We start from the raw sequence: 12,679 nt of genomic DNA, 5'->3' as shown, positions 1-12,679 counted from the left end.
TTTAGGATCATTTCACCTCTCCTGATGAGTACGATGATCCTGCTGTTCTCTACGAAGCTATCACAACGCATGAAGAAAACCTGGTTATAGCGCATGAAGGGGATCCTGCTTGGCGAAGTGCTGTACTTTCCAATTCTCCCTCCCTGCTTGCCCTTCGCCACGTGATGGATGACGGCACCAACGAATACAAGATCATCATGCTGAACAAACGTTATCTAATCTTTAGAGTCATTAAAGTAAGATACTTTTAAGGGGGTGGATGAGACCACCTGTTCCAGGATGAGAAGTAATAAGTGGGGGTGGGGGGGATAGGCATTTATTATTTTATGGCAGACATGTCAAACACAAGGCCCGGGGGCCGGATGCGGCCCGCGAAGTGGTTTCATGCGGCCCACGAAGCCATCCTGGAAACAGTGAGGGAACGGCCCCCGCTGCCTTGGCCCTGGCCCAGAGACCCTCCTTCTGCCAGAGACCCTCAGATCTGTCCCACTCCTGCCCAGGCCCCCATAGGCACCCTTGATGCGAACGATGTAGAGCTGGCCATGCCCACCCAGTAGGCCATACGGATTTTAGCCATGCCCACCCAGTAGGCCATGCCCACCCTGGCCACACCCACCCGGCCCCCTGAGGGCAACCTCAATGCTGATGCGGCCCTCAATGAAATTGAGTTTGACACCCCTGCTTTATGGTATGAAATTGGTGTTTTGATGCAAGATTCCTTTTTTAAAATGCTGTTAATTTTGTTAAGCAATTCTTTGATGTTAAATTGTTTTACGTTTTTAAATATTTTGATTAAGGAAATCTGCAGGACTTGCAGACTAGGCAAATAAAAAAAAACACCAGTTAATATTTTATATTTAATTCCATAATTGGGAGAAGTGTAGCACAGGCCCCTCTCACTATTTTGCTACGTCTTACTTCCAACAGCATACTGATAACAAACAGTTTTTATCTTATTTCTTGTATATAAGCAAATGTTAAATTTTGTTTACGCCAACGCTTGCTTAGAAGTAGAATAAATAATTATATAATAAATGCATGAATGCTTTTCATAAAGTCAAATACAGAGTCTGCATGTTTCTGAAGTAATTAAATGAATTTTAATTATTTTTCTAAAAGGTAAAACTTTAACGTATAATTTTAAAATTGTTTAAATCATGAGGGTATTTATGATTAGGATGGAAGTGTGTATGTGTGGGTGGGTGTGCGCGCGCGCCTGCACGCGCCTATATCCTGTTTTTAGTATGCATTTTAAAAGCGTTTACAAAGATTCTCAATCATCCAGGTCATGGTTGTCCCAAGGGTGCTTTTTTCGAAAGGCAATTGGACTTTCTTGGGGTTTTTTTCCTTTGAAAATGTTTCACTTCGCATCCAAGATGCTTCTTCAGTTCCTCACTGAAGAAGCTTCTTAGATGAGAAATGAAATGTTTCCAAATGGGGGGGGGGAGAAAATCCAGTTGCCCTTTTAAAAAAAAGCACTTTGGGGACATTTAAAAAATGCTTGTAATTTTAGACTACTTTTGTACTAGTAGATTTATTTGGTAAAATCAGTGAATATTTCATGTCCTAAGATTCATGTAGTTATAGCTGTCCGATTTGCATTTTGCCTCACTATTTTTCTTACATATCTTCCCCATTTCTGTGTTTTTGCAGGTAAATAAGGAATGTGTCCGTGGCCTTTGGGCTGGGCAGCAGCAGGAGTTGGTCTTCTTGCGCAATCGAAACCCAGAAAGAGGGAGCATCCAAAATGCAAAACAAGCTTTGAGGAACATGATTAACTCATCTTGTGATCAGCCTATTGGATACCCAATTTATGTCTCACCTCTCACAACTTCATATTCTGATAGTCATGAACAGCTAAGAGAGATTCTTGGTGGTGCCATCAGTCTGGGAAACATCAGGAACTTCATAGTATCTACATGGCACAGGTGAGTAAAAGAAGTCTCCAGAGTACTGTTGCTCATTTTAGTATATTTAATTAGAATGGTACATTATAAAGTTTTTTGTTTTATCACTTTTCCTTTTATGATGCAAATTCAGAGTAAGATTCCTGTCAAAACAAGAATATTGCTTTTATTAGAAATTTCAGTACATTGTCAACAGTCACTTTAATCTCATTTGTATTATTTACCTCCTGCAAACATTAACTATGGATAAAGTTTGCTCTTTGTGAAACTCTGTTCCAAACACAGAATGCTCCCTTAATATATCCTATTTTTCTCTGGAATTCACAGTTCCAGGGATGATTTTTAAGTTTCTGAACGTAAATTAGGCTCTCTCCAGGGGGAGAGCGTTCTCTGTGGGCGCGCCAGACCTTTGGAACCGCTTACCGGTTGAGCTCCGGATGGCCCCCGACCTTCGCTCCTTCCGGCGCGATCTTAAAACCTTCTTTTTCGAACAAGCTGGCCTGGTCTGATGGGATGGGGTTGGGTTTTTATAAATAGCTCTAATTTTAAGATGTATTAATTATTATGGGCATAATGGTTTAATCGCTTTTAATTTTTGTATTCGGTTTTTTACTATGTATTGCCGTGTTCACCGCCCTGAGTCCCTAGGGAGAAGGGCGGTATACAAATTAAATTATTAAATTAAATTAAATACAATCTTATATGTTTTGTTTCTCCCTACAACGGCACTCAATACAGCTGAGAAAACTGGTGTTGTGTTAGATAACTTTTGGACAGGGCCCTCTTGTTCAACTTTACCTATCTCAAGAAATTGTTATGAGATGCCATCATGAATTTCTGGAAGAAAATGTATGATAAATAAACATGAAAAGTACAGGTCAAGATATCTTTGGAAGATTTTGATATTTACTTTCTTAGACTGCTTGCTATTTTTTTTATTATTGTTATGTTCAGGTTAAGAAAAGGCTGTGGTGCTGGTTGCAACAGTGGAGGAAACATTGAAGATTCGGACACTGGAGGTGGTGCTTCCTGCACAAGTAATAGCGTAACTGCCAATGATTCTCAGAGCAGTGTATCTCAAGGTGGCGGGAATGCAACTGTTGGACAGGGATCTGGAGTAGGATTGCATCCTCCTGTCACATCTCATCCAGTCCCCCTAGGTAAAACTGAACTAGTGTCTGAGAGTGTATATATTCAAATACCTTACTGCCCAGATTGGGATAATTAGACTTTGAAACGTTGTTGTTTTAACTTTTATCTACCCATCAATAGTGTCTGTTAAGCATGTTTGGAATCCACAGGTCCCATACCATCCATTCACCTTGCAGCTTTGGTGATTCTATAGAGGGTAATAAGAAAGATGCAGTGTACTTTTTTCCGTGAAGATCAGCACACATATAAAAGACATAAGTCATCCTCTTAAAATCTCAGTATCATGAAGCTGCATGCATTTCTCAAGTGGAAAATTCTGAGACCAATCCTAAAATAGCAGTTTGGCAGAAATAACCATAGTGGTTTGGACTCTAGCCTTCAGGCAGACTCAGCCTGCCTTGCTTATCTGGGAAGAGTTTGATCCTGTGGGTCCTGATGACAGGACAAGGGTTCTTGGAACTCTTACTTCAGTCATCTGTACGTTGACCCATATTCTTCCTGGTTAGCCCAGGCTTCCTTGAATTGTGACATATGACCAGGGCACTAGCAAATTCCTCATTGAGTGAGGCAGTGGTCTTACCGCTGCTCAAGAAGCCATCGCTGGATTCAACCTTTTAGAATAACATTGATTCCATCTCCAATCTTTTCTTTCTAAAAAAGGCTATTGAGAATGTGGTTGTACAGCAGCTTTAGAGAGTTCTGAAGGAAACAGATTATCTTGACTCTTTTCAGCTGAGTTTCAGACCAGGCAGGAGACCAAAACAACCCTGACTGCATTTGTGGATGACCTCTGTGGGAGAGGGAGAGGGGTGCTATGACCATCCTGGCTCGTCTTGATCTCTTAGTGTCCTTCAATACCACTGATCATGGTACACTTCTAAACCAGCTCTGAAGAGTGGGAGGTACAGTTGCATTGATTTTCCTCTTTTCTTCAGGGTCAGTTCTGGTTAGTGTTGATGGGGAGAGAGGGAAGAGAGAGATCTAGCTCATGACCCCTTCTTCCCTCAAGGCTAACTGATCTTCCCATTCCTATTTCTCATCTATATGAAGCAGCTGAGCAAGCTCATCCAATGGTAGGGGTGATACTCAGCCACTCAGAGTCACCTTCAACCTACTTACTCCAGGATTCGATAGGTTGATAAAAATGCCAGATCTGGTCTAAGTATCTGGCTGACTGTGTGACAGAACAACAACAACAACAACAACAACAACAACAATAAATCACATGCTTATGTTATCCAGCTTTGTACTTGCAGTATACTTTCTTTCAGTGTTATGGTGATCTGAATGGAGAGAATAGACTTCAGCTCAACCCTGGCAAGACTGAGTGACTGTGGTTTTAGGGTCTCCCAGATCCAGGGTTTTTCCATCTTTGGTTACGGTTGCACTGCCCCAAACAGATCTAGTGCACAATTTGGGAGGTTCTTCTTGACTCCAAAGAGCAAGTGATAGCCATGTCTAGGAGGACGTTGTTGTTTTGTAAAGCAGTTGTGCATCTTCCTGCATCAGGAGGCAGTGCTCATGCTCACTCCTGTCTTGGTCATCTAATGAGTAGATTACTTTTATATATTGTCATGGCTATGTGCTATGTGACTATCCAGAAGCTGCAGCTGGTCTAGAATGCAGTGATGCAGGCAGAAATGGGCACCACCTTAGTAGGCCCATATTACTTAGCTTAGTTCCATAAGCTCTACTGTTTTCCATTGTGCACCCAGATGGAATTCAAAGTGTTGGCTCTCATCTATAAAACCTTCAGTTGAACGTAGCCAGATTATTTGTCGGAATGTCTTTCTCCAGTTATTTCTACCTGTGTGACAGGAGAGGCATGCTCCTATCCTTTCGATTAAAAAAACTGATACAGGACTTGGGAAACATGTCTTCTGTCAGAGCACCTGCCCTCTGGAAAACCATATTCCCCAAGACTAGATTGGCTCCAACCTTACTAGCTTTAGCTATAAAGTGCTAAAACTGGAATGCGCTCCAAGTTTGGGGGTTGAGAGTTTAGATGACCTTTTGAGTCGTTTCTGTTTCTGTTGGGTCCATTCTTGGTAGTCGTTGGTTTTTCACTTCACCTTTGCTGATAAACAATATGGTCAACTGGTCGTATTTTCCATATGGGCCATGTAAATCCATTTAATGATTAATTACCACATTTGCATTTCATTACCCAGTGAAAGATCTGAATGTACGTTGCACATTATATTAAGATCATCTTAAATAGTTTCTAAGAGTTATTTTCACTATATGGGAAGTTCTTTGTAGAAACCACGCCACACAAATCGAACAGTTGTATTTATGCCTTATCCCTCCTCAGACGATAATAGCAAAAACTAAAATGTCCAAAACAAATAAACAGCTAGTTTCTGGGAGTTGAAGTCCACAAGTCGTAAAGTTGCCAAGGTTGCAGACCCCTGGTGTGGTGTCCCCTGCTTGAGCAGGGGGTTGGACTAGAAGGCCTCCTATCTATTCTGATTGATTGATTGACTATTGCTCTGTATAGTCAATCAATCAATAGGAATTCTGGGAGTTGAAGTCCACAAGTCATAAACTTGCCAAGGTTGGAGACCCCTGCGGCCTATACCATTTCAGACATGTGGCTGTTCAGTCTCTTCTTAAAAAAACTCCAGGGATGAAACAGTTAATAGGCCTTGCTGCTTCTAGAAGGAATTGATCCAGAATGTAATTTGTATTTTAAACAGCATCCAAACTTTTTCAATTTTCCATTGCAAGTTTACATCCTTGGAATAATCCAACTATAGCCTGTGCTCATATATTGTATTTTTAGGCACCAGCCAGAGTGCTCATTCTGTGCAGTCAAGCCTTATCAGACATTCCCCTGCTCGTGCCTCAGTTGCCAGCCAGTCAACCTACTGCTACAGCAGTCGTCATTCATCCCTCCGGACATCCACCACGGGCTTTGTGCCTTGCCGACGGTCTTCCACCAGCCAACTTTCCCTTCGCAATCTTCCCTCATCCATACAGTCCCGTCTGTCCATGGTGAACCAAATGGAACCCACTAATCAGACTGGCATTGCCAACACGCAGCATGGCCTCCCTTCTTCAAGCAGTTCCAGTCAGAGCATCCCAGCCTGCAAACAGCATGCCCTGGTTGGCTTTTTAGGGACCGACGGACCGACGAATGCCACTGATTCACAGGCAGGCACAAATGTGAGCCCTGTGAGCCAGACACAAACCAAAAGGGATGATGTTGTTTACAGAATTCAGGTAAATGAAATGTAGGAATTGATATGGTTTATATCCCTTTACTACCTAATGGCTATTTTTATGGCTGGACAGTTACATGTTTAATTTTTTAATCTTCCCTACACTTCTGGAATGTAACCCTGTGGAATGAAAAAACAATTCTTAATATACAGAATTCGCTGAAGACTTCAGAGGTAAGACTGAAGTCTCTAGGGCTGGTATCCTCTAGGGGCTGTGCTGTGTTTTGGCTACACTTCGAAAATGGTGCTTCAGGGTTTTCATTCACCAAAGAATAGAGAATGAATGAGGCAAAGATATGGTCAGGAAATTGATCTTTGTATTACAGGAAAATATGGTGTAAGTTAAGTAATAAAGCTGTTTCAACAGTTTCTGTAATGTTTTAATAATGCGATTAGGTGGAGAATTAAGCGATGATTTGTTTCATTGAGTCTCCACGTTTCAGTGTTTTTACATTAAATAGGCTTGCTTGTCTAATGTTGCTTTGAGGTCCAAGCTTGATGACCCAAGTTTGGAACCCAAGAAAAACATTAATGGGAAACAGCGAATTATATCATATTTCCTTTGTGTTCTACTCAAACTAGTTGTAGGAGTGTGAAATCTGTGGCTCTCTAAAGTTTGTTGAAATATATCTCCTTTCTTATTTTGCTGTCTGTGGTTTTGTAGTGTTTGGAATCCAATTATACTTGGAGGGATATGCAAAACATTTCAAGTTGAAAAAGTTTTGAACGGTTTCAAAATGGGGCATTTCAAACTCGGTTCTGGCATAGCACTAATTTTAAGCTGCTTCTTTTTTAGATAATAGATCCTAGCCAAATTTTGGAAGGGATCAACTTATCCAAAAGAAAAGAATTGCAGTGGCCAGATGAAACGATAAGACTCAGAGCGGGAAGAAACAGCTGGAGAGACTGGACTCCTCAGGAAGGCATGGAAGGCCATGTGAGTTTCATTCCTCGGTTGCCTTTCTTATTGGCGTGCTCAGAGATTATGTTGGTTGTACGTAAATTCAAAAAGTGGAGCAGTAAGAAAAAACTAATTCTACAAATTCTAAATTACAACAATAGACGGGAATATGCATCATATGTCTTTGCATTCTGTGTTCTGGAAATCTTAACTTAAAAAAAAACACAACTTAAGACCCAGTCAATTCTGCATAGTTTCTTGGGAGGTAAGAGCATATATATATATAAAATAAATTTGGATTGCTGACAAAGAATTAAAGGGAGACTGATATAGCTATTTCACATATGTGTGTGTGTGTGTATACACACACATACAGACACATATATATATATACACATACACACGTGTGTGTATGTATATGTGTATATATGTATAGATATATGTGTGTGTATGTGTATATATAAAAACATATATACACACAAACACACATACACATGCATGTGTGTATATTTATATGTGTTTATACATATATGTATATATGTATGTGTATACACATATACATATACATATACAGACATATATATACAGACATACATACACACACATATATATATATGTTTGTGTATATATGTATGTGTGTGTATATATATGTGTATGTGTATGTATGTGTGTGTGTGTGTGTGTGTGTGTATACACACATCTTGATCCTCATGTAGTCTGCATATATTACTTCAGAATGATAAAGTTCTAGTATTACAGCTGAATATATTGTCTTTGCTTGCTACCCCTGCTAGGTGATTCACCGTTGGGTGCCTTGCAGCAGAGATCCAGGGCATAGGTCTCATATAGACAAAACCATCTTGCTCGTCCAAATTGAAGACAAATATGTTGCAGTGATTGAAACTGGAGTCCTGGAACTTGGGGCTGAAGTGTGACCCTCTTGGACAATTAAAATCTAGTCCATCTCCACAATGTTTAGAAATGAAGTAAGGAGTCTCAGAAGAATACCCTAACAGCTTAAGTAATAGGAAGAGGCCTGAAAATGAAGTTAAGGGAAGGATGTCAGTCTCCAAAACAGTTAAGGGGGTACTTTTGATATTTTTCAAGTTAGCTACTGAAGAAAATATTGTGCATGAAGGGTAAACAGGATATATCTTTTGCTTTATACATTATTTTATCCATTGCAATGCTTTAAAACAATCCCACATTTTCCAAGTTTCAAAATAGGAGCATCTCATTTTTCTAATTGTCTTGCCAAAAATATTTTGTCTCATTAATGTAGATTCAATTCATTTTTTAAAGCAGCTGAAAACTGTATAAATGTTGAGGTCAGTGTGAAGCTGAATAGAATGTTTCATTAACTGCAAGTGTAACCAGATTTCAGACTTATTTCTTCTAAGTGGAAAAAAGATCATTGAGAAAACTGCACTATTATTTTTATGGCAATGCACTACAAAAATCTGAGATTGCTCAGAACATTTATTGATATAAATATAAATATATATATATAAAAAGAAAATTATTTAAATTGCCTTTGGGATTAACCACCTTCTCCTCCATATTCATATGATGGTAGAAAGTATCATTGGTTCATTTTTGGCTTAACATTGCCCAGCAACTTATTTATTCTGTCCTATTTACAATATATGATGAATTACCAGTAATTATAGAAGAAAACTACAGGGAAGCCTACTCGTGGTGAAACCAATTAATAGTGTTGTGTTTTTTTACGATGGGCTCAATCATACAATTGTGCATATTTTTTCTCTACTTTTGTTATTTTTGTTATATGGAGTCAACAAAAATATATTACTGGGCTCCTTTGGAAAACTGAATGAGACACATTGTTTTAAATAAGGTTGTGACTTTATCTCTGTTTTGGGACTTCTTTATTAAGCAAAATAGTTTACTTTTGTTAAAAATGAAAAGACAAAAATCAGAAGGCATGTTGTATCATATTATCTGTATCATTTTGCGTTTTAGTTCCTTTTAGTTGCTATTATGTTCTGTGACTTGAATTTATTTTCAATAATTATATATTCTATAATAATTGTACTTTGCATATAACTGTGAAACTGATTTATGTTGCATATCATCGATTTTTACTGATTGGAATTTTTAGTGTGTGTTGTCAGGGAAACAAGTTACTCCAACAGCAACAGAGTAAGGGGACAAAGTTGCAATTTTTTATCTTGCTGTTTCTGTGACTTGCTCACAATGTTAATGGAAAGTTTTATGTGCAGTAGTTATTTCCTTCATGTGATCTGAAAGCCTGGGCTCAGTGGGAAACAGAACAATTTGCAGTTGTAGCTTTTAGAAGCAGCCATCTTTTATTTTTGAACTATTCCTGTGTTGGGTGATCTTACAAGCAAGAAATTGCAGTGTAACATAACCATAGTACACTTAATGAACATAGCCAAATGATGTCATAACATGAACAATCTGATACCATAAAAAACAGCCTTTGCGGCTTGCTAAATATACTGTAGCAGTAAAATGCAAATGCTGTTCTTACTGTACTAAAATCTTGACCAGGTCACATACTTTGCAAAGCTGTTCACTGCTGCAGATAATTGTTTTTAGCATCTGAAAACCACAAAATTTGTGTGTGGGGGGAGCAGCATTAATAATAAAATATAGAAAAAAAGCTTCAAAAAGATTTTGCTGTTCTGGTAAAATATACATCACCTGCTAATGTCTGAATGCCCCCAATTTAAACCCTGATGCTATCAAACTTTCATCATTTTATGAACGAGAAAGACCATTTTCAGAGTTTTGTCAGCCATCCTTCTTCACATTTTAATTGACAGCTAAATATTCATTTATCTTTTTGACTTTCCTAAAAATAGAAAGAAACGCAATCTACCTTTCAAAAAGATTAATCAGTCATTTTGAATATATTACATCCATTGATAAAGAGAGTGCTTTGGAAGGTTAACTTGAATGAGGCAATGAAAACTGTAATGTGGAAAATGAATTTTTCTGATAAGATTTTTCTTTCCTATTTTTAATTATTAATAGGAACAAAAAATGGCACTCTGACAGGATACTCCACACTACTGATTATATTTGAAACTAAATAGGTATATTGAAAGAGATGATAATTTCAAGACTTTTGATATGATTATATGTAGATATATTTAGAATGTGATAAATTTAGTTTAAATAACTAAAAACAAATTACTTGATTAGCACAGTCTCAATCACACCTTTGTTAGATATAAATTTCATCTAATTAGTATTCATGAGAATATATATTTAGTTTTATTTCCAAATTTTTAAAATGTTCATCTCCCAATAATTTGGTGGAATATCCTTTATTTGGATTAACTATTTAGTATTTATGAAACCTTTTTTTGCTTGTTATATGAGCTTGAAAGCCAAATTAATAGTTTTGCAGTTTTTCATAAGTGGACGTAGTGGCTTTCTTCATTAATTTCTCCAACTAGTTATGAGAAGCATTCTGAAAACTTTACTTTTTTTTGCATTTGATACTAAGTCTTGTACAAAACTAGTAATCCACTAAATTAATTTCTAGATTAAGCTATAATATTTATGTAGAAAAGTTTATGGAAGTCAATTTGCCTACTATCAATGTTTATAAATGTATGCATAATAAACTGATAATCCAACTAGGCACTAATTTAATGTAAAATCACAGACATATACATAGCTTCCCAGTTAATGTTTTGGGAAATTAAAGAAGAAATTTCTTTTACCTCGTGAAGTGCGTTAATTTTCATAAAGAACAAAATCTTATTATTGCTTAATATTGAGGTAATTTCTGTAGATGTTCTTGTAACCTAGGAAATAGATATGGAGGGAAGGAAAATGTTTTTGAAAAATTATATCTTTTACAAGGTTTTTTTTAAATTATTTGTTGCTTTTTCTACCCATGCTTGCTGCTGTTGGAGAATGACTAGTTGCATAGCTGCAATGTTGTGTGAAAATATTGAATAGATGGTACAGAGTATTATGGAAGAGGCCTTTGAAAACGTAAATTTGGGGACAAATTTTGCCCTAGCTGACATTGAAATGCCTTCTTAACAGATGAAATAAAGCAATGGTGCTAGCCAGCCCTTCAGTTCTATACATTTTAAGTGGTAATAACTCTACCAATGGACTAGTGCATTTGAAAGAGCTTTTCAAAGAATATCTAAATATTTCTTATGAGCTGTAGCTTCAGCCACCTTGGTTTTACATACCTAATTTTATTAAGAGAGATTTTTCTTACCTATTATATAGGTTCTACTTGTCTGGTCCTACTTGGTGATTGGTAACCTGATGCCATTAGCCCTGCAATGCTAGACAGTATAAGAATTATAGCAGTATTTAATTTGTGCCTTAGTAAAATGGTGGTGACTACATAAGACCTTGGTGGGAGCTAATGCTCATATCTAGTTTTCCCAAAAATGTTTAAAAGATGGCTGCTCTAAAAGGCTTCATGGATTTATATGCACAGTTCATCAGCAAATATATTTGAAAATACTATTTAGATATTTATACTAACTTTACACATGACCCAAATGGATGACAAAAGTCACAAAGGTTAAAAGTCAAACATTACTTCTTTATGAACTCAGCCAGATAATGAACTGCTTATTATTACCTTAAATAATGGGAGGGTGAAAATAAAATGAGTTGGAAAATGGAATATGTACTTTGCATTTACCAGCATATGGAGAACTTGCCAGGGATAGGGTTATGTGTACTTTGTATGTGTCAGTGAGAGTATGAGCGTGTGGGTGTGTGTATGTTTTTTGGAAAAGCCTGTAAATATTGTCGCTGTTTAAAACTGGGAAAAATTGACAGGATTTGTTTGTAACATGTTGCTTTGAAAAGACAGTATTGACAGTGAAGAAACAATGAAATTAAAAAAAAATCTTCTTGTCCCTTGTTTTATTTTCATGTTCAGTTTTTTATATTGAAGACTTTTGAACAACTACGTATAATAATTAATAATAATAATAATAATAATAATAATAATAATAATAATAATAATTAATAATAATAATAATAATAAGAAGAAGAAGAAGAAGGGGACCTTGGAGGTCATCTAGTCCAACCCCCTGCTCAGGCAGGAAACCCTATACCATTTCAGGCAAATGGCTGTCCAGTCTCTTCTTTAAAACTTCCAGTGTTGGAGCATTCACCACTTCTGGAGGCAGGTTGTTCCACTGGTTAATTGTTCTAACTGTCAGGAAGTTTCTCCTTAGTTCTAGGTTGCTTCTCTCTTTGGTTAATTTCCATCTGCTGCTTTTTGTCCTGCCCTCAGGGGCTTTGGAGAATAGCTTGACTCCCTCTTCTTTGTGGCAGCCCCTGAGATATTGGAACACTGCTATCATGTCACCCTTCACCCTTCTCTTCGTTAAACTACACATACTGCTAAGCTTGTAATCCGCCCTGAGTCTTCGGAGAAGGGCGGGATATAAATGGGATTAAAATAAAAAATAAAAATACCCAATTCCAGCAACCGTTCCCTACAGGGAGTGCAG

General features: G+C 37.5%; 1 protein-coding gene across 1 annotated transcript in view; it reads left to right on the top strand.

The window, feature by feature from the left end:
* The window catches only part of PCNX1 (pecanex 1), a 117,136-nt gene extending 105,064 nt beyond the window's left edge, over positions 1-12,072 (top strand). The window contains exons 31-36 of the mRNA XM_081315689.1: positions 6-236; positions 1,654-1,928; positions 2,862-3,067; positions 5,845-6,284; positions 7,080-7,220; positions 7,979-12,072. Coding sequence (XP_081171815.1) covers positions 6-236; positions 1,654-1,928; positions 2,862-3,067; positions 5,845-6,284; positions 7,080-7,220; positions 7,979-8,119 — 1,434 coding nt within the window. The 3' untranslated portion in view covers positions 8,120-12,072. The remainder of the gene's footprint in view (positions 1-5; positions 237-1,653; positions 1,929-2,861; positions 3,068-5,844; positions 6,285-7,079; positions 7,221-7,978) is intronic.
* Positions 12,073-12,679: the final 607 nt, after the last annotated feature.

This window comes from Vipera berus (assembly GCF_964194415.1).
Source record: "Vipera berus genome assembly, chromosome: 1".
Lineage (NCBI taxonomy): Eukaryota > Metazoa > Chordata > Lepidosauria > Squamata > Viperidae > Vipera > Vipera berus.
Note: the sequence above shows the minus strand (reverse complement) of the source record. Positions and strands in the feature narration are given on the sequence as shown.